The sequence below is a fragment of the Pseudophryne corroboree genome, chromosome 4, assembly GCF_028390025.1.
Source record: "Pseudophryne corroboree isolate aPseCor3 chromosome 4, aPseCor3.hap2, whole genome shotgun sequence".
Taxonomy (NCBI): Eukaryota; Metazoa; Chordata; class Amphibia; order Anura; family Myobatrachidae; genus Pseudophryne; species Pseudophryne corroboree.
The window spans coordinates 95,027,255-95,050,214 of record NC_086447.1 but is presented as its reverse complement, the minus strand read 5'-3'; the positions used below and the strand labels follow the sequence as shown (position 1 = coordinate 95,050,214).

Here is a 22,960-nt window from a genome sequence, read left to right as displayed (position 1 = left end):
AGGGGCCTGGCGTCTTCTGGCCTCTTCCGCGGCCTCAGGACCTCTTCACCGCTCTTCGGCGCGGCCTCCCGTCGTCTCCTCCTCGCGGCGTCTCCTCTTCGCGCTCCCGCGCGCGGTATTAAGTTCAGGCTCCCCCCAGCGTCAGACGCCGGGGGCGGGGCCTATGACGCGGCAAGCGCCGATTGGCTCGCCGCGCCCCTCTCCGATTGGCTGCCGCTCCGGGAGCCGCGATTGGCTCCCGGAGGGCGCCAACATTCAAATGCCCCCGCAGCCTCTGGTCCGGTGCAGGGAAAAGGGTAATCCCTGCACCAGACACCCGCCGCCACACACTGACAGGCGCTGGGGACAGACAAGCTGTCCCAGCGCTGTCAGCGACGTTGTCCCGCAGGGGACACAGGCTCCCTGGCTGCTGCAGCTGGAATGTGTCCTGTAAAACAGGACACATTCCCACATCCATATGCTGACTTTTTGTATTTGTTAAGTGCAGTTGCAAGAGCTCAGTCCAAAGCCACACTGGTTGCTTCACGTAAGTGTGCACTTTTTTATCACGCACTTCCATCAGTTGCACTGAATGCTGTGGGAAGGAGGCAGCCTCAGCCGCACCGTTGTCCCTTTAAACCTCCTCTTGCTCCGCCCCGCCCTCTAGTGGTCGCAGTACTCGCTGCACGTCTCCAGTTCACACTGACCCTGACATGGAAGAGAGAGCCCCGGAGCTCCCGCTGAGCTCACTGACAGCCAACACCAAGAGGCTTCCCCTCTATGCGGAGCACCAGGTGAGTGCCCCTGCTGTCCACCAGGTGAGTGCTACTGCTGCCAACCAGGTGAGTACCCCTGCTTGCCACCAGGGCTGTATCTCAGTCACTGCACACACTTTGCAGACCCAGGCAACCAGCGTCTCTCTAACTCAGTATGTTGGTAGGGCTTGCTGAGACTTCTAGTTCTACAGCATTTGAAGAGCCACTGGTTGACTATCCCTGGTGTACTTGCTCTATTATCATCATCTAATAGACTTAATTACCCTGCTCTATTGTATATAGGTGTCCCCACAGCCCTGACAGCCTGCTATTCACATCTGCAGTATTATATACATCTGATATACAGTGCAGGCTTCCCCAGCCTTGTTTATCATGCAGTATGGGGTATATACTATCTATCCAAGCTCTGCACCAGGCACATTATAGTAACTTATATACAATATACGTTCCTGTACAGTATATATTATGTGTGTACAGTGTTGCCAGTTTGACGCACACACTACTTTAGATGAGTTGAATGTTTATTAGCAGGTGCTAGTAGTTACATTTTACCTGCTAAAGAATAAATACTGTATATAATAATCTGTGTCTAGAATAAAGGTATAACTGAGAAAGTGAATGATGGGCTATCTTTTAATTCTGTGTCACTTATACAAATGTTTAGTAACTTTTATTATTACTACACCTACTTACCGCTTAAACTGTGTGTTGCGCTACTGTAACCATGCTGGGGGTTGTAGTACTAGTACTAAATTGTTAGTGATCTACCTGTAGCTCTTGCTGTTTTGGAACTACAAGTGCCATCTTACCTTGCCAGCAACTGGCGCCTCGTGTAGAAACACACAGATCCCAGCAGTCCCTGATGAAGCATGCTGGGACTTGTAGTCCCCACAACAGCAGAACAGTCCCAGGCTGCTTTCCTTTGGTGTATTGTAGAGGCTGCTGTGCATGCTGGAGGGTAATAGTATTCTGCCATCAGATATTGTATGGTGGCAGCTGGTTTGCAGTAAGGTCACGAGAGGGGTCATGCCCCTTACTTGTCACTGGGGCAAGACTGAGAGAGCGTCAGGTTAATTCACTGCATGGGTGACCTACTGGCCCTGCTCCTACCCAGAACTATATTATATAATACATTGTAATTGTTATTACAGTAGTTCAGAAATGAAAATGACATTCCCTATTTATTTTCTGAAAATCTTAATGTATATTTAAGGCTTGGTCACATAGGTTCATTCATGATGACTGTCCTTATAGCATTTAATATGATAAAGCATTATCCTTAGTGATGGAACTATGCAGATTATGCATTATATAGAAATGTCCTATTTATGTTTGTACACTGTAGAAGTTGTGTTCAGTCTGTTTCGCTTGAGATTCAGGGAAACATACAACTTGACCAACAATACAAGAGGTGCAAATACATTTATTTATTTATTTATATGCAGGGTAAATACTGGCGGCTTTTGCATGCAGCCCACAGATGCTGGACAGTCTTATTTTTACACTGCAGTTTCAATCTGAGTTTGGACATCTGCCTCTCTCTGCACATGTTACATCTGCCCCACCTGCAGTGCAGCATGGTTTTCCCAACGTGCAAAGTTAAGGTGGCTACACATCAGAACCCCCCCGATATGCCAGCCGACGGGGTTCAGTATGGTATGCCGGCGGTCGGGCTCCCGGCGACCAGCATACCGGCGCCGGGAGCCCGACCGCCGGCTTACCGACAGTGTGGCGAGCGCAAATGAGCCCCTTGTGGGCTCACTGCGCTCGCCACGCTATGCGCACCACGCTATTTTATTCTCCCTCCAGGGGGGTCGTGGACCCCCACGAGAGAGAATAAGTGTCGGTATGCCGGCTGTCGGGATTCTGCCGCCGGTATGCTGTGCGCCAGGATCCCGTCAGTCGGCATACTGAAGACCACCCCAGCCGACGGGCCGATATATCGTGTCCACGGTACATATCAGAACAGTGTAATGTAGGAAAGAATGATCAATGTTCCGTACTCCATTACACTGCACGGGCGCATGCGCTATCTTCCGATTGCCCATGCAGCACAGTCAACCGGATGATATCGCATGCGACCGCGTGAGCGCGCAGATCATGCGCACACACTGAGCGATCTGGCCGGAAACAACATATTGGGGCTAATTCAGATGTGGTCGCAAAGTGGCTAATGTGCGCAAATTGGTTGATGTTTGCATACTGTACCTGTGGCGCAGTGCGCACACACAGCGTGGGACTTGTGATGATTGTCACACCATGTAATTCTTTCAAAGTAAGTGACAGGAAGACAGCGCTTGGGGTGGGAACGGGGAGTAGTCGGGGAAACGCAGGCGTGTCATGGACGTCCAGATGGCATTTTGTGGGCGTGCATAAATTAGCAACTCCGATCTTACCTGCTGCTGAAGAGCACTCTGCGGCCTGGGAGAGCAGCTCAGCCTGCGCATCTACAGAGGCACTCAGACTGTGTGACATTACCTGATTTGCGGGCGGCTATGGTACCGATGTATCAGCATAGGTGTGCGCAGGGGGGGTGCCTCGTGCGCACAGGCACCCCCTAATGTCTGGCACCCCGATCTCACATGCCTGATGCAGTGATCGCCGAGCAGGCTGATTACTGTCCCCTCTGCGCTGCACCCTGTCAGGACTGCATTACTGACCGGATGCCTGGGTTAATCAAGGGTGCCACTGACACCGGCTTTCAAACTCACGGCTCCACCTCCATGTACAAAAACAGCGTGATGTGATGTGATGATGTCATGCTGCTCGCACGCCCACCTGCCACACCCGCCACATGCCCATCTCTCTCCTTCTATGCTATGCCAACACCAGCCACTGATGAGGAGCAGCATGCAGCCAGCGTTCCTCTTAGGAAAACAAATTCAATACTGGCAGGCGGTCGGCAGAAACAATGACACGTCACTCGTTTTTCCAGCAGCAGCAGTACTAGTCTGTGACTGTCAGTGTCAGTGAGTGACTGACTTGTAAGTAAGCTGCTGCAGTTTGCAGGGGAAAGAGAGGGGGAGCCAGACCAGGCTGAGGAGGAGCAGTGTAATTACAGTGAGTGCCATCAGGGTTGTTTGTTTGGTGCACACCACAACATCTGACAATGTATCTGCTTTATTAGGATTGGTACAAGTATGGATATTTTATATTGTGTTGACCGTCAATAGATGGTGCTAGACACGCCCAAAAGGCGGTGTTAGACACACCCCTCCGATGGTGCACCCCCTAATAAAATGTGCTGCGCACGCCTATGTGTATCAGCAATTATACTCCGTCAGGTGGAAATTATATGATAGCAGTAGCTGTCCCTATGCTCAGGTTAGCTTCTGCCCATATTAACACAGGAGCTGTACTGTACACTGTTGTCTGGCGTTATTATACACTGCTCAAAAAAATAAAGGAAACACTAAAATAACACATCCTAGATCTGAATGAATGAAATATTCTTATTAAATACTTTGCTCTTTACATAGTTGAATGTGCTGACAACAAAGTCACACAAAAATTATCAATGGAAATCAAATTTATTAACCCATGGAGGTCTGGATTTGTAGTCACACTCAAAATTAAAGTGGAAAAACACACTACAGGCTGATCCAACTTTGATGTAATGTCCTTAAAACAAGTCAAAATGAGGCTCAGTAGTGGGTGTGTCCTCCACGTGCCTGTATGACCTCCCTACAATGCCTGGGCATGCTCCTGATGAGGTGGCAGATGGTCTCCTGAGGGATCTCCTCCAAGACCTGGACTAAAGCATCCGCCTGGACTAAAGCATCCGCCAACTCCTGGACAGTCTGTGGTGCAACTGTTGGTGGATGGAGCGAGACATGATGTCCCAGATGTGCTCAATTGGATTCAGGTCTGGGGAACGGGCGGGACAGTCCATAGCATCAATGCCTTCGTCTTGCAGGTCTAGCATTGTCTTGCATTAGGAGGAACCCAGGGCCAACCGCACCAGCATATGGTCTCACAAGGGGTCTGAGGATCTCATCTCGGTACCTAATGGCAGTCAGGCTACCTCTGGCGAGCACATGGAGGGCTGTGCGGCCCCCCAAAGAAATGCCACCCCACACCATTACTGACCCACTGCCAAACCGGTCATGCTGGAGGATGTTGCAGGCAGCAGAACGTTCTCCTTGGCGTCTCCAGACTCTGTCACGTCTGTTACATGTGCTCAGTGAGAACCTGCTTTCATCTGTGAAGAGCACAGGGCGCCAGTGGCGAATTTGCCAGTCTTGGTGTTCTCTGGCAAATGCCAAACGTCCTGCACGGTGTTGGGCTGTAAGCACAACCCCCACCTGTGGACGTCGGGCCCTCATACCACCCTCATGGAGTCTGTTTCTGATCGTTTGAGTAGACACATGCACATTTGTGGCTTGCTGGAGGTCATTTGCTGGGCTCTGGCAGTGCTCCTCCTGTTCCTCCTTGCACAAAGGCGGAGGTAGCGGTCCTGCTGCTGGGTTGTTGCCCTCCTACGGCCTCCTCCATGTCTCCTGATGTACTGGCCTGTCTCCTGGTAGCGCCTCCATGCTCTGGACACTACGCTTGCAGACACAGCAAACCTTCTTGCCACAGCTCGCATTGATGTGCCATCCTGGATGAGCTGCACTACCTGAGCCACTTGTGTGGGTTGTAGACTCCGTCTCATGCTACCACTAGAGTGAAAGCACCGCCAGCTTTCAAAAGTGACCAAAACATCAGCCAGAAAGCATAGGAGCTGAGAAGTGGTCTGTGGTCACCGCCTGCAGAACAACTCCGTTATTGGGGGTGTCTTGCTAATTGCCTATAATTCCCACCTGTTGTCTATTCCATTTGCACAACAGCACGTGAAATTGATTGTCAATCAGTGTTGCTTCCTAAGTGGACAGTTTGATTTCACAGAAGTGTGATTGACTTTGAGTTACATTGTGTTGTTTAAGTGTTCCCTTTATTTTTTTGAGCAGTATATATATATATATATATATATATATATAGTGTAATACCGCCAGATCGCAAATGCCAGGTCGCGCCTAGGAATTGGAAACGGGTCTTTCGCGGGTGGGGCCCGGCATTGGACCCTGAGAACTAGCTTCCCAACCCGTCATATTGCCAGGTCGGGTTGCCATCGGGGGCGGGGACCACGGCGTCATCGGGTGCAGGGGCGGAGGCGGCGCTAGGAGATGAGATAATCTCTGCGCCGCCTCTCCCTATACAGTGAACGGGTAACGGGTCGCATCGACCCAGGAAATCCATTCACACTGCACCTGACCCGGTAATAGCCCAGGAATAATCCTTCTTTATTCTCGGGTTGAATTACCGTGTCAGGCGACCCGGGAATTCGGGACTGACCATTTCACAGCGACCTGCGTCAACGCGGCAATAAACCATGTCGATACAGGGTTATTTGTGCGGTGTAAAAGGGGTGTAAGTGAGATTGACTAAAATGGACTATTGACAGGTGCTGCAGAACAGCGCCCCCTGCCTTGCAGTACCCTGTGCAGTGGTGCAACATGTATCAATGTATCAAACTGTATAAAGAATAGATAAGTGGCCCATAGCAACCAATCATATGTTACCTAACATTTTATACAGTGTGCTTGATAAATGCTAGATAGAATCTGATTGGTTGCTACAGGCAACTTCTCCACTGTTTAGAAGGTTTCATCCCTCCCCCCGTGCCTCATAATACAATCAGTTTAAACAACAGTGTGAGAATGGTATTATTGTGTGTATTTTTTTTTTTTTTAAGGGGTTTGTTATTAAGGGAGTGTCTGTAAAGAAAGTGCATGAACAGGGTACAGCCTGGAAGCCAATCGGCTGAGTTTGCTTACTAAGGGCTTCTGGGAAACGTATTGTGGCAGATAAGCGGAGCTCTCCCCTTATCTTGCCGCTGCAGTTTCCCATAGCCTGACACACTGAGGGCAACTTTCTCTCTATTTCTGTTAATTAGCTCCTCATTGCTTCGTGGGACGGACAGATAAAGACGGGTCTCCTAAAGTGAAAGACGGTTTATAGGAAAATGAATGTGGTCACTGCACTATCGTAACCCCAGAACACACGTCTCTAGGGCTTATGGTCAGAAGTGTGATGTCCTTTACCAAAAAATACTGCTGTATTTCCAACACACTAAGGCCTGGAACACATTGGAGTGCCATTTGTATGTTTAACCCCTTCGCTGTGGATGACTAGTCCCACTCGTCACCTGCATGTATGGGAAAACCGTGGGTGACGAGTGGGACACATCATGTGCTTTTTTGGGGTTAAAATAAATAAACAAATCTAACCGTTCCAGGCACCGGCCAGCCACACGCAGATGCTGGGGGTTAGCGATGGAGATGCCTCTATGACCCTACGCCATGTCTGATGGCATTCACTCGCACACTCCTATTTACTACCATAGTCACTCAGTCACATCTCCAACGGATGTAGCCTTTGGTGAAATGGGTGACCAAGTGGGCACATGAAACGGATGCATCTGAGATGGTGCTGGTTCCACAAAACGGCAAACACTTTCAGTTTGCAGAATACTAGGCAGCCCCATCAGCAGAGCCGGCCATAGGCAAACTAGGCAATTGCCTAGGGCATTTGATATGCCTAGGGGCATCAGCAGCTTCTGCTGATCAAAATGATATGCGGCATGCCTATATTCTGTGTGTAGCATTTCATATGCAGATACAGCCACAGTCTCACACAGTATATAGGCATGTTGTATATCATTTTAGTCAGCAGAAGCTGCTTGTGCATCCTAGCCACATAGCAATGCAAATAAGATGCATTTTCATAAACAAAAAAAGTGCCCGACGTTAGCATTGAGGCAAGATTTATGAGGACACATCTGTATCCAAGCAGAGGCAGAGGTCACAGTGTTAGTGGCAGTGTGATTGCTGTGTGCATGTGAGTGGGTTGGTTGTGCAGTAGTGTTCGGAATATGTGTAAGGAGCATTATGTGTGTCATGTAAAAATGTATTAATAATGTGCAACATATGTGTAAGGGGCACTATGCGTGTCATTATGTGTATAAGGGCATTAATAATGTGCGGCATATGTGTAACGGTACTACTGTATGTGTGCCATTATCTGTATAGGGGCATGAATAATGTGCAGCAAATATGTAGGTGGCACTATGTGTGTCATTATGTGTAAAAGGGCATTAATAATGTGCAGCATATGTGCAAGGGACATTATGTGTAAAAGGGCATTAATAAAGGTTGTCATAATGTGTAAGGTGCATTATGTATATAAGGTCATTAATGTGTCTCATATGTGTAAGGGGCATTACTGTGTGGAATTGTGTATAAATGCATTACTAATGTGTGGCATTATGTGTATAAGGCACTCTACTATGTGGCGTTGCGTATAGAAAGGGCACTACTGTGTCGTCTAATGTGAATAAAGAGCAATAGGATAATTCAATTCAGTGTGATGTAATGTGAATAAGGGGCTCTACTGTGAGGAGTAATGTTTATAAGGTAAAGTGATACTACTGTGGGATGTAATATGAATTATGGACACTATCGCATGATAAAATGTGAATAAAGTTGCATTACTGTGTGGCGTAATTGGAATTGGGGTTACTATTGTGTGGCCATGCCCCTTGCCAGCAAAAACACACCCTTTTTGGGCTGTGCGCCAACTATGCGAACTGTTCCTATTTAAAATATAGGGAGTACAAACACCAAAATAAGGACTGCTATGGGTGAGGGGTGATGGTGCTGGGAAAGAGGTGCAAGGTCAGAGGCGGAACCAGCGGTGGTGCTAGGGGGCACCAGCCAAAATCTTGCCTAGGGCATCATATTGGTTAGGTCCGGCTCTGCCCATCAGGCCCCTAGTAATAAAAGGCTCCTTAGTAAATGTTTTGATCAAAAGTCTGTAAGCCTGCAGACCACGGCACGGCAAATCCTACATATTATGTTTAAACACTATTGAATTGCAGTAAAATGCGCTCATCTTTCAGAGGGGGAGAGTTATCAAATCTTAGAGATGAAGTGGAGAGAGATAAATTACCAACCAATCAGCTACTAACTGCCTTGCTACAGGCTGTGTTTGAAAAATGACAGGAGCTGATTGGTTAGTACTTTCTCTCTCTCTAAAATTGATACATATCCCCCATAGTCCTTTTATAGACCTGATATATAGCTCCCAGGACAGCATTTGGCAACATTCAGAACACACTTCCCTCCGGGAGGGGACAGCCAGGTTGGCACAGCAAGGGACATGGCATGACATAAGTGGGCAATGTGTGTGTGTGTGGGGGGAAGGGGGGGGGGGTGTTGTGACAGCACGGTCGCATCATCGTGGCCCTAGTGTACCTCATGGGGTTCAGTGATCCCTTTTTCAGGTGGTATCTGAGATGTTATTTTCTCTCTTCTGTTAATGCCCCTCAGATTAGCGGAGCAATGTTATCATGGTGCTGCTAGACAGTAACCATTCTATTATACACGTTGTCCCAGAGAGCCACATGTGGACTCCGAGAATCTAGTCACGGTTCTGCCACAGATCAAGCGGTCACTTCCACTACCATAGGGTGTATACTGCTGGCATAGATAGAATAGGTGTATGTCAGATGTCTATTTACCAATACGTTTCTCCCTCTCCCTCCAGGTTAGACACTGCAGACTGTCCTTGCTCAGTAAGCTGTGCTACGCCGTCGGGGGAGCCCCCAACCAGGTGGCAGGGAGCGCCTCCGCCTTCTTCCTGCAGATCTACCTCTTAGATGTAGCCCAGGTAAGGTCATTCCACGTCTGTACAGGCTGGAGATGTATAGTGCTCTTACCTATTATTAGATTTTATTTGTCTACAGTTACTATTCTCGTGTGCAATCCAGGAACAGTGCCCGCCCTGCACAAAAACACACACATGATTTACTACTTCCTAATATTGGGCCTATTTCAGAGATTTATACGCATTCTCTATTTACGCAAATCCAATGTTCGAAGATCTGCGCATCACAGGAGCATCACCGCGCATGTGCAGATCTGGGGATACGATGCCGCTCGTGCTGCCCCAAATGCCGCAATGTGATTGACATGCTGCAGACGCTTGGGGCCAGCGACGGGGAGAGTTCCAGAGAACGGGCGTACTGAAGCCAGTGGCTGTGTCTTTGAATGCAGCTTCCCTGGCCCCGGCTGCGTGATTTTGCCGGACTACCTGAATAACATGAGGGTTACGCCGATGACCGATGGTCACAGAGTTGATCTGATGCTGCGCCTTCGGATGCAGCAGCGGATCACAGAAGCCGGCAGTGGGCGTCTTTTTGCTTGGAACGCTGCATCCACCTCTGAATTATCCGCTTTATTAAAAAATCCGCTCGCCCTAGATATACATTTCCCCTGACTCTGGAATGTAGCGGGACAGAAGTCTGGCATGGCTGATAACAGAGGACAATGGCCCTCATTCCGAGTTGTTCGCTCGCTAGCTGCTTTTAGCAGCATTGCACACGCTAGGCCGCCGCCCTCTGGGAGTGTATCTTAGCTTAGCAGAAGTGCGAACGAAAGGTTAGCAGAACTGCTACTAAGTAATTCACTGCAGTTTCTGAGTAGCTCCAGACCTACTCACAGATTGCGATCGGCTCAGTCCGTTTAGTTCCTGGTTTGACGTCACAAACACGCCCTGCGTTCGGCCAGCTACTCCCCCGTTTCCTCAGACACTCACGCGTTTTTCCCTGACTTGCCTGCGTTTTTTAGCTCAGTTACTACCCAGAAACGCCCCTATCCTGTCAATCATTCACCGATCAGCAGTGCGACTGAAAATTGTCGCTCGAACACCAGCAAATCTACTAAGTTTTGTGTTAGATAACTTAGCGCATGCGCTCTGCGTACCATGCACATGCGCAGTTAGCAGCAAATCGCAGCATAGCGAAAATCGGCAACAAGCGAACAACTCGGAATGACCACCCATACCATTTACCCAAACTACATCGCTGAACTTCTCTTGTTCTGTAAATAATTCTTTGGGACTTTCACCTACGTATTTGTTACATAACATTGCAGGATGTCTTTTTACACTGGATGAACATTTATTTTAGGTTGAGGAGACCTGCCCTGTCTTCTGCATGTGAGATACAGATGACGACATACATTAGTAATCAAGTGCTGGTTCTAGGAACAGCAAGTCATCGCTTCTTATTTATTCCAGATCACGCCATTCGAGGCCTCTCTGGTGCTGTGCATTGGGAAAACCTGGGGTGGAATTACAGATCCCATTGTTGGATTTTTAATCAACAAAAGTCGATGGACAGGAATAGGTCGCTTGATGCCATGGTGAGTTAACGAGTAATCATGTCTGTATGTCTGCCTCCGAAGGGTTAACACAGTGTTTTATATCTTCTATGTATGTTCTCAGGATCATCAGTAGATCATCAGGGTTTATCTAAGAAGCTTAGCTTTGATCTACTTGTTACGTACTGTGGGGCATATGTATTAAGCATTGGAGAGAGATAAAGTACCAATCAGTTCCTAACTGCCATGTTACAGGCACTGACGTGCGATGGGGTGAGGCAGGTGAGGCAGACCCTTTCCTGCCATACTTACGTTTAAACCAGGGACGTGCAGTCAGGGGAGGCAGTGCCTCTCCTGTCATAATGATTAATATAATACAAAGATCCTACTTTGTATTATTGTAATCATTTTCAGAATGAAAATGCAGCCAAAGCTATGTGGGAGGCAGCGAGAGCGCTGCCTCCCACTGACAATAATAAAGACGCTGAAGTGGGGGGCGGAAGGGGGCGGGGCCAGGCTGCGGGCTGGAAAAGCTTATTGAAAAATGAATGAAAAGCGGCACTAGAACGTCTGCCTCATTGACAGTGGGCTGTGCCTTCAGCTCACATCAAGGCACACCCCTGTCAATCAGGCAGACGTGATTGGACAATGGCAGGGGTGGACTGATTCGGGTGGGCAGAGTGTCAGATGCCATTCCCCCAGGGCGGCCACATTTTAAGTACCGACAGACAGCAGTCCCTTCAGGTGGGAGCGTGACAGTCACTCACCAGCCGCTTCTGCCTGTGGACACAGCTTAACCACGGAGCTTCTGCAGCTCCTCACCTCCTCCAGTTCAGCAGGGCTTGTAGCAGCTTGAGTGCCCTACCCCCCTCCAGCCACTGACAGCTCCCTGCAGCTGCTGGTGTCCCTCTGCTTGTGGGCAGCAGAGTGATGGTGGTGCTGGGCGCTCAGTGGAGAGATGAAGGGAAGTGCAGAGTGGTGAATCTCCTGGCTCTGGATGCAGACATACTGATGTGTACTGCTGCCAGGTGAGTGCAAGGCCTCATTTAATGTAGCATACCTCCCATTTCTTCACGGGCCCAATTTTAGGGGGCGTGGTCTATCGGTGAGGGGGCGTGACCTCACGGCAAGTGCCGTGACTGCAAGCCACGCCTCCATTTTTGTGATTATGGGGGCATGAACAGCGCTCAGTGAGCTGCTGGCCATGCCCCCTGTCCCTCTCTACGGGGGGAGGGGGGGCAGAGCCTAAACTAGGTGTGTGCCGATGATGCCTTGCCCACAGCACAAATGCACTGAGGGCGCACCATCGGCATCACACCTGCTAGCTCCGAGCCCAGACTGCTGAAGGCGGCGCCACCTGTGTTCCCGCTGACGTCGGCGCCGCCCGCCCGTGTCCCTCTGAAGCCACCACACGCCCGCCTGGACACAACCGTGTCCCACTGAAGTTGCCACCACCCGCCCACCTGTGTTCCGCAACTTCTTCTGAACTCGAAGCCACCACCGCCCGCCCGCCTGTGTCCAGCTGAAGCCGCCGGCTTTAGCTGGACACAGGCGGGTGGGCGGCTTCAAGTTCAGAGGAAGTTTTCAAGCCGCTGCGGCGTCTGTGTGACAGCCAGGCTTCTCAATGGGCCAGCGGCAGCCCGGCCCCCCTCCCCTGCAATTCGGAAGCCGCCCACAAGACTCCTGCTGCTGAAGCCGCCACCCACCCGCCCGTGTCCCGGTGAAGCCGCCGCCGCCCGCCCCCCGCCCGCAACAGCACGTGAGTGACTACACTATACTACACTACACTATATTACACTACACTTCACTACAGTACACTACACCATAGTACACTACACTACACTACACCCTAAGGGTAGGAGGGGGGTGTGTGTAAGGGGGAATCTGCCTGCCGTACTGTGTTTAAGGGGGACTCTGTGTGCTGTAATGTGTAAAAGGGGACGCTGTCTGCCGTAACGTGCAAAAGGTGGACGCTGTCTGCTGTAATGTGTAAAAGGGGGACGCTCTCTGGCGTAATGTATAAAAAAGGAGACGCGGTCTGTTGTAACGTGTAAAAAAGGGACGCTGTCTGCCGTAATGTGTAAAAAGGGGAAGCTGTCTGCCATAATGTGTAAAAAGGGGAAGCTGTCTGCCGTAATGTGTAAAAAAGGGGACGCTGTCTGCCATAATGTGTAAAAAAGGGGACGCTGTCTGCCATAATGTGTAAAAAAAGGGGACGCTGTCTGCCGTAATGTGTAAAAAAGGAGACGCTGTCTGCCGTAATGTGTAAAAAAGGGGACGCTCTCTGCCGTAATGTGTAAAAAGGGGAAGCTGTCTGCCGTAATGTGTAAAAAAGGGAAGCTGTCTGCCGTAATGTGTAAAAAGGGGACGCTGTCTGCCGTAATGTGTAAAAAAGGGGACGCTCTCTGCCGTAATGTGTAAAAAAGGAGACACTGTCTGCCGTAATGTGTAAAAAAGGAGACGCTGTCTGCCGCAATGTGTAAAAAAGGAGACGCTGTCTGCCGTAATGTGTAAAAAAGGAGACGCTGTCTGCCATAAGGTGTAAAAGGGGCTCTACCTGGTGTAGTGGCGCTACTATGTGACGTAATTTGAATAATGGAGACTACTGTGCACCGTAGTATGAATTGGTATTATTTTGTGGTCACACCCCTTTCCCGTGAAGCCATGCCCCTATATTTTCAACGCGCGCCTGCGGCACGCACTACCACCGGTTTGCATTATGGGAGGGGGGGGGGCGCCGATGCCGATGCCGTTTCTTGCACACAGCACTAAAATGTCTAGTTACGGCACTGAAAGGGGGGTAGTTATGTGACCAGCGGTCAGGAGTCCGCCTTCCCTCTACATCTCGGGGGGACCTCCCCCTACATCCCGCCCCCTCACAATCCCGACGGCCGGCATGCCGACCAACAGGGACTATTTCCACTCGTGGGTGTCCACAACATCCATAGAGTGGGAATAGAAGCTGTGGCTACCGCAGGTCACCACCAAGCCCGCAGCATGTCGAGCGAGCCCACAAGGGGATTGTTGCTCTCGAACCCCACCCGCATGGCATTCCGCTGCCAGGATACCAGTGTCGGTATGCTGACCAGCGGTCTCACATACCACACCCCTGCCGAGAATAGACACTATGCAGGGCCGGGTCTACACCTTGTGGCGCCCAGTGCGAAAGTTTCCACTGGTGCCTCCCCTCCCCGGCAAAACAGTTCACGAAAAATAGGGGCATGGCTTCATAGGGGAGGGTCGTGGCCACAGTTATGCCCCCAGTAGCTGTGCCCCCAGATTTGCACCAAGTAGTTGTGCCCCCCACTTGATTTGCCCCCTGTAGCTGTGCCCTCAGTAGTTGTGCCCCCTGTACTTGTGCCCCCCAGTTAATTTGCCCCCAGTAGCTGTTCCCCCTGTAGCTGTGCCCCCTGTAGCTGTCCCCCCTGTAGCAGTGCCCCCAGTATGTGCCCCCTGTAGATCTGCCTCCAGTAGCTGTGCCCCTTCTAGCTGTGCCCCCTGTATGTGCCCCCTGTAGTAGTGCCCCAGTATGTTCCTCCTGTAGTAGCGCCGCTTTAAAACCCTAAAAAAAAAAAAAAAATACTTACGAGCCTCGCTCCTGCTTCCGGACCGCTGCTGCCGCTGTCTCCGGGCGTCGGCTCTTCCCTATGGTAGAGATGTCATGATGTCTCTCCCATAGCAGCGCCGCACTGACACTAGGGGTCAATTTTGACCTGTAGCGTCAGTGAGCGATGCGGCGCTCGCTGCAGCCGGGGAGCGAGGGTGCATCAGTAGCGGCTCTTGTAACGCCGGCGGCGCCCTCAGGGTAGCGGCACCCCGGGCAAAAAGCCTGCTTGCCCGTGGCAAGAGCCGCTACTGACGCTGTGCACATGCGCACAGCATCTATTCACCACTGCTCTGCTCAGAGCAGCGGGTGACAGGGGGATCTCCCAACTGCGCCCTCCCCCCCCTCCCCACCACAGGACACTGCAACCCGCGGGTGGGACAGCGGGACAGACCGTGAAAAACGGGACTGTCCCGCCAAAATCGGGACAGTCCGTAGGTATGCTGTAGGACTAGCTGTGCTGGTATGCGGAGTGTGACTAGTAGCTGAGGAGTTCCCGCTGTGCAGTTAGCAAGTTTAGCCAGTGCCTCCCCAGGCATTTACCTCACCGCACGTCACTGGTTTAAACCAGAGTTTTGACTGAATAAAGTATATGAAAAATACTAATAATTTGTTTGAAATATCTTCTTTGCATTATTCTAATAATTTTTATAGCCCAAACTCTGGAGTAAAAAGTCTATGGCAGGTGAGGCAGTTCCTCACCTGTGTATCCTTTCCACATATCTCTAATCAAAACTCACCAAATTTCCAGGAGTTTATAATGCTGCACCTGTATATAATACCCAGATGTACCCTTTGGCTCATATATTGCATGTAAATCTGGCTCTGGGGTTAGCCAGTGCCTCCTGAGCCATTAAGCTCACCGCACATCCCTGGTTACAGGCTGTGTTTGAAAAATTACCGTTATGAGCTGCTTGGTTGTTACTTTGGGGTCTATTCATGTAGCAGTGAAAAGCCCTTTATCAGTGATAACATGGCTTTTCACTGCTTCCTGCTATTCATAGAAGGGGTTACCGTGGAGAAATCTCAGATTTCTCCAGCGGTGCCCGTGATACAGTAGTATGGGGAGAACAATTGCTTCTCAAATAGCCTTCGCCATCTCAGGATGGCGTAAAAATGATGGTGTCGGGAGAAAAGCAGCTGAGACTGCTGTCTCCCTGCCTCCTCCCACGCTTCTCCGCCCCCTTCAATGACGCCGACCAATCACATGCCTCGTTTGCAGTAGCTCCACCCCACCCTTAGTGTCTGTAATGCTCTGCCATTTAAGCAATGGGTAACAAAGATCTCCCATTTACGTGAAAGTTTGCAAACATAGGGGGTCATTCTGACCCAATCACACACTGCAGATTATCGCAGCGGTGCGATCGTGTCAGAACTGCACATGTTCCAGTGCCGCAGTACGCTGGCGCATGCCAGAAGGATGAAGGCCGTTTGGCCGCTACGATCGCCTCTGCCTGGCTGACAGGCGGAGGCAGTCGTTGGGCGGAAGAGGGGGGGAGGAACGGCGGCATTTGGCCGCCATTTCATGGGCGTGGTCCGGCCAACGCAGGCCCAAATGGGGAGCGATGAGTAGCTCCCGGCCAGCACGCTAAAGCTGCGTTGGTCGGGAGCTACTCTTGAAGTGCAAAATCATCGCCACTGTGCGATGCCTTTGCACTTCTGTGAGGGGGGGGGGGGGGGGGGGCGGAGTCAGAGTCATAGAGTCACAGATCTGTCCAAATATATAGTAGAGGTGGCTGGAGGCAGGCCATGATCCTTTTTCTTTCTGGTGAGTAGTTGATGCACCTAAGATGCAGAGGTCACGCTCCCTGCCTGACCACACGCTGCTGCGTCTATTTCCATTCTGAACCAAACACCCGCCCCTCCCGCACCTCCCCCACCCGCGGCACTCCCGCACCTGCCCCTCCCTCACCCACCGCACCCTCCCCCATCCGCAACAACCCTCCCCGCCCGCGGGACCCCCGCGCCCGCCCCTCCCACACCCGCAGCACCCCTGCACCGCCCCTCCCCCACCCCCGGCACCCCCAGACCCCCTCGCCAATCCGCGTCTCCCCCGCACCCGCCACTCCCCCAACCACAGCACCTACTAGGTGTTTCATCGTGCCCTGCATGCGATGTTCACGCCATCGCAAGGGGCTACGGCCCCTTAACCATCGCACGCCCTTTGTCCGTGCAATATTTAACCACTCACAAAATTATGATTGGAGGTAATACTCCATGTAATAAAAATATTGCACGCCCCAAGGGCATGCAAGAGTTAAAGGGGTGTAGCCCCTTGCGATGGTGTGAAGAGCGCCCGTAGGGCGCAATGAATCGCCTAGTTATATATTAGTAACCTTTACAATGAAGCTATTTATTAATTTGTCATGGTACTCTCACTCTTATATGTTGTATAGTATTATTATTCCCAGTAGATGGCACTGTTGCTGTAGCTGTTTATGATGTGATTTAGCCTACGACAAAAGGTGCATACACACGGTGAGATTCGGGCTAACCGCGATTCTCACTATGCGACAGGGACTAGGTCGATATCGCAAGCATATAATGACTGTACTTGCGATACTGACTATGTGCGATTTTGGCTAAGTGTCAATTTTGACACTCTCTTCTATAGAGGATTTGCCTGCACAGTCTATCTAGGCTTGCGATGCCGGCCGCACGGGACCGTGCATCGGCATCACATCAGGATCGCAAGGTGACTCTCACCTTGCAATCTGCACTAACTTTCCTTACAATTTTGACTATATAGTGAAAATCGTAAGAAAATATATCACCGTGTGTACATGCCATAACTATGGCCCTCATTCCGAGTTGATCGGTCGCAAGGCGATTTTAGCAGAGTTACACACGCTAAGCCGCCGCCTACTGGGAGTGAATCTTAGCTTCTTAAAATTGCGACCGATGTATTCGCAATATTGCGATTACTAACTACTTAGCAGTTTCAGAGTAGCTCCAGACTTACTCTGCCTGTGCGATCAGTTCAGTGCTTGTCGTTCCTGGTTGACGTCACAAACACACCCAGCGTTCGCCCAGGCACTCCCACCGTTTCTCCGGCCACTCCTGCGTTTTTTCCGGAAACGGTAGCGTTTTCAGCCACACGCCCCTGAAACGCCGTGTTTCCGCCCAGTAACACCCATTTCCTGTCAATCACATTACGATCGCCGGAGCGAAGAAAAAGCCGTGAGTAAAAATACTTTCTTCATAGTAAAGTTACTTGGCGCAGTCGCAGTGCGAACTTTGCGCATGCGTACTAAGCGGATTTTCACTGCGATGCGATGAAAAATACCGAGCGAACAACTCGGAATGAGGGCCTATGTTTGTATAATACTACATGAGAGGAACGTCACTGACAAGCCATAATTATGTGTCAGCATTTTTTGTTTAGTCCAATTTTTTTTATATATTTTATTTTCAAATGATTACATTTTTATTATTAGTATTTATACTTAAATTATAATTAAGGGGACAATGATATTAGTCAATTCATTAACAGGGGCCATGATATATATTTTTAGCTAAGTAGGGACATAAGTAATGTTGGAGGTACCACTTATTTGCACTATAAGTGTCAGCATGCATGTGCTTCCCTCATTTAGTACTCATACCACACCGTAGCTGTAACATATGGAAGAGTGAGTGCTACAGTCCTGGAATATTCTACCAGCAAATGTGTTGGGAACAGTAAGAGATTTCAGGAATGCAGTGAACAAAGTACAAAGAACTAAGGTTCAAATAGGGTTGAGGTTACCTAGCGGTTAAAAAAAAAAAGGGGCAGACTAGATGGACCAAGCGGTTCTTATCTGCCGTCACATTCTATGGCCCTCATTCCGAGTTGTTCGCTCGCAAGCTGCTTTTAGCAGCTTTGCACATGCTAAGCCGCCGCCTACTGGGAGTGAATCTTAGCATCTTAAAATTGCGAACGAAAGATTCACAATATTGCGATAAGACATCTCTGTGCAGTTTCTGAGTAACTCGAGACTTGCTCGGCATCTGCGATCAGTTCAGTGCTTGTCGTTCCTGGTTTGACGTCACAAACACACCCAGCGTTCGCCCAGACACTCCTCCGTTTCTCCAGCCACTCCCGCGTTTTTCCCAGAAACTGTAGCGTTTTTTCACACACTCCCATAAAACGGGCAGTTTCCGCCCAGAAACACCCACTTCCTGTCAATCACATTACGATCACCAGAACGATGAATAAGCCGTGAGTAAAATTCCTAACTGCATAGCAAATTTACTTGGCGCAGTCGCAGTGCGAACATTGCGCATGCGCACTAAGCGGAAAAACGCTGCGATGCGAAGAAATTTACAGAGCGAACAACTCGGAATGACCCCCTATATTTTTATGTACAGACAGAAAGAAAGCAACAAGAATATTTAAACATTTCTTGGAGAGGAATGTCGGAGTGAATCTTTCTATAGGCAGCAAATAAATAAAAACAAGCCTACATGGAAACAGTGACAGGTTCGGGGATATTCAGTTTGGTCACTGGGCCAATCCGGTTTCATTAGACAAAGGGCCAGATGTACTAAGTCTTGGAGATAAATAAAATGGAGAGATATAAACCAACAACCAATCAGCTCCTAACTGTCATTTTTCAAACACAGCCTGTAACATGGCAGCTAGGAGCTGATGGGTTGATACTTTATCTCTCTCCACTTTACCACTCTCCAAGTCTTAGTAAATCTCCCCCTAAGGCCTTATAAATGCTAAAATGCCTTTCTACCAAGAGGTACAATTTGAGGAGACTGTCGGCCTGACGCGTAATCAAAGGGGAATGGGGGTAGTTGTGAGTTATTTTATGGATTTTGTTCCCCCCATAAAACTAATGCCACAACTCAGCACTTTGCTGCAGGTGACTAGTGGGACTCGTCCTGCACAATTTTGATGTATATACAGCCCCACTCATTGGCCCTCATTCCGAGTTGATCGCTCGCTGCTGTTTTTCGCAGCGCAGCGATCGGGTTACTACTGCGCATGCGTATGCACCGCAATGAGCACGTGCGTCATACGGGTACAAACAGCATCGTTGCTGTGCACTGCTTCTAGCGACGAATCCATACGCACAACCGATCGCAAGGAGATTGACAGGAAGAGGGCGTTTATGGGTGTCAACTGACCGTTTTCTGGGAGTAGTAGGGAAAACGCAGGCATGTCCAGGCATTTGCAGGGCGGGTGTTTGACGTCAATTCCGGGACCGGACAGGCTGAAGTGATGGCAAGGGCTGAGTAAGTCCAGACCCACTCAGAAACTGCCAAAAACTTTTCGCCCCGCTTGGCTGCACAAGCGTTCGCACACTTGCAAAGCGAAAATACACTCCCCTATAGGCGGCGACTATCTGATTGAGACTCTGCAAAAAATAACTAGCGAGCGATCAACTCGGAATGAGGGCCATTGTCTGCAGCGCAGTGGCTAAAATCTATCAGAGCAGAAAATGTACTCCGTGTGACAGTTTTTAGGCAAACCCATTTATTTAAATGGGACAGGTTTAAAAAAAAAAAAATAATCTGCAGGAAAGATTGCAGCAGAAATCTCTGTCATGTGATTTTAACCTTAGCAATAGCCTGGTGGCAATACAATTGCTGAAGCCTCAGTGTGGACCTATGAGGCCAGAAGGACAACGCAGGAACATTGTCGTACCAAAAGATTCTGTTTTAACAAACATAGATCATATTGGTTATGGATCAAAGGGTCGACACAGAAAGGGTCGACACATGAAAAAGTCGACATGAGTTTTGGAATTTTTTTGGTGTCAAAGTTTCCCTTCCAGCACATGAACCCCCAATTAGTGCACCGCGCCCCCTCGCATGGCTCGCTTCACTCAGCCAATGTTACCGTTCTCACTTTTAGTCCACGTGGATGGTAAAAAGTCCTATAAATAAAAAACAAATTCTAAAAAACACCTCATGTCGACCATATGTTGTGTTGACGATTGCCATGTCGACCATTTGGTGTCAACCTATTGCTTTTCGACTTTTAACTGGCGACCTATCATCCGGATACCGATCCTATTATATTGACTGCTGTGTAGGATGGGTAGGATCAGCACCAGGACTAGCGGACAGCGACCGTGGTGGTAAACCCAGCAGTTTATCCCTGTCGCTCTGTGACTTGCCGACGGCTGATATCTCATGGTCTGACAGACCTAATGTAAAGCTTATAACACCACATTTTTGCATTGGAACCTGTAGCTTGTAATTCTAATCTCTCTGCTCTCCTTATAAAGCTGGAATAACAGAACTAGTAAGACAGGAGATCTGTCAGTCTCCAGCACTGGCGGAGAGGCGGTTAAAAGTGTGAGACCACTCTCCACTATTATTACTGGGGACCTGAGCACCGTGAAGGAGGCATGGTCACGCAGGCTTGGGGGCATGGTTACACGTCCCTGGCAGGTCTTTCCCCCGTCTCTGTACCCCTGAAACTGGGGGGATGGTGTTTCTGAAGGAACCAAAATGGCTGCTTTAATTCAGAGTTTCCCTCCTATGCCATTTTAGTCCAGGTTTTAAGGATATCCATGTTTGAGCTCAGGTGACTTGCTCAGCACCTCAGTCAATTTGATTTAACCATCTAGACTCAAGCATGGATATCCTTAAAACCTGTCCTGTAATGACGGAGTTTGGCAAACTCTGCTTTAATGTATACCTTGTATGTAATGTATACTCTGTAATTGACTTTTTTGACTGTGTGACTAAAGTGATGGATAAAGGTGGAGCCATGGATATAGCTTATCTAGACTTTAGTAAGGCTTTGGACACTGTTCCACATCGCAGACTGCTAAATAAACTTGCAAGTTTGGGATTGGATATTAGGATTATTGAATGGATAAGATCTTGGTTGAAGGATAGAAAACAGAGAGTTGTGGTAAATGGAGTGCATTCACAGGAGGGAAATGTTACCAGTGGAGTACCCCAGGGATCTGTACTTGGACCAGTGCTTTTTAATATCTTTATTGGTGACATTGCAAATGGCATTAAAGGGAAAGTATGCCATTTTGCAGATGACACAAAGGTATGCAACAGGGTAGACACACCAGGTGGGGTAAAACAAATGATTGAGGATCTAGGTAGACTAGAGGAATGGTCAAGAGTGTGGCAATTACAGTTTAATGCCAAAAAAAATGCAAAATCATGCACTTGGGTCTCAAAAATCCAAAGGCTAAATATAGTATTAATGGCACTATACTGGAAACTAATGAGGAGGAAAGGGATCTAGGAGTCACTATTTCAGATGACTTAAAGGCAGGTAAGCAATGTAACAAAGCAATGAGAAAGGCTAGTCAGATGCTTGGCTGCATTGGGAGAGGAATCAGCAGCAGAAAGAAAGAAGTAATAATGCCACTGTATAGGTCATTGGTACGGCCTCATCTAAAATACTGTGTTCAATTCTGGAGGCCATATCTTCAAAAGGATATTAATACATTAGAGCAGGGGTGGCCAACCAGTCAGAGACAAAGAGCCAAGAAATCTTGTTAGGTACATCAAAGAGCCGACTTCGAGCCAAAGGCGCACTTGCAAAAATGGGGTGTGACCTTGTGCCTGCTAGGCCACGCCCCTGGTATAAAATCCATTGAAAAAGCTAGATCCAACATAAAATCCAATGAAAAAGCCACTTCTACATCAAATAATTGAAAAAGCCAGATCCGCATAAAATATATTGAAAAGCCAGATACACATAATACACTTCAGTTCCCCCATGTGTCACTCCAGCCAGCACCCGCCTGTGTCACTCCAGCCAGCACCCGCCTGTGTCACTCCAGCCAGCACCCGCCTGTGTCACTCCAGCCAGCTCCCCCATGTGTATTTGGCTCCCTCAGTTCTCAGTCTACGTAGTGCTGCTGCATGTCTGGCTGGAGTGCAGCGGTTTACAGATCTCTTGTGGTCACGTGACTGAGTGTTGGGAGCCACATTTGAATGAAGAAAGAGCCACATGTGGCTCAAGAGCCACGCGTTGGCCACCACTGCATTAGAGACTGTACAAAGAAGGGCAACTAAAATGGTGCATGGCCTACATCACAAAACATACCCAGAAAGACTAAGAAATCTCAATATGTATAGTTTGGAGCAGAGAAGGGAAAGGGGGGACATGATAGAAACTTTCACATATATCAAGGGTTTTAACAAAGTCCAGGAGGGAAACATTCTTAAAATGAAGAGAAGCAATAGGACACGAGGACATGCACTGAGACTGGAGGGGGGGAGGTTCAGGGAAAATTTGAGGAAAAATTACTTCACAGAAAGGGTTGTGGACAAGTGGAATAGCCTCCCATCAGAGGTGGTAGAGGCTAAGACAGTAGAGCAATTTAAACATGCATGGGATAGACATAAGGATATCCTTACAAAGAACATGATAGAAACTTTCACATATATCAAGGGTTTTAACAAAGTCCAGGAGGGAAACATTC

The 22,960-nt window shown here is 49.1% G+C and overlaps 1 protein-coding gene across 1 annotated transcript in view; it reads left to right on the top strand.

Annotated features, from left to right (window-relative positions):
- The first annotated feature begins 692 nt into the window (after nucleotides 1-692).
- The window catches only part of MFSD2B (MFSD2 lysolipid transporter B, sphingolipid), a 72,050-nt gene continuing 49,782 nt past the window's right edge, over nucleotides 693-22,960 (top strand). The window contains exons 1-3 of the mRNA XM_063915291.1: nucleotides 693-773; nucleotides 9,342-9,464; nucleotides 10,875-10,999. Coding sequence (XP_063771361.1) covers nucleotides 693-773; nucleotides 9,342-9,464; nucleotides 10,875-10,999 — 329 coding nt within the window. The remainder of the gene's footprint in view (nucleotides 774-9,341; nucleotides 9,465-10,874; nucleotides 11,000-22,960) is intronic.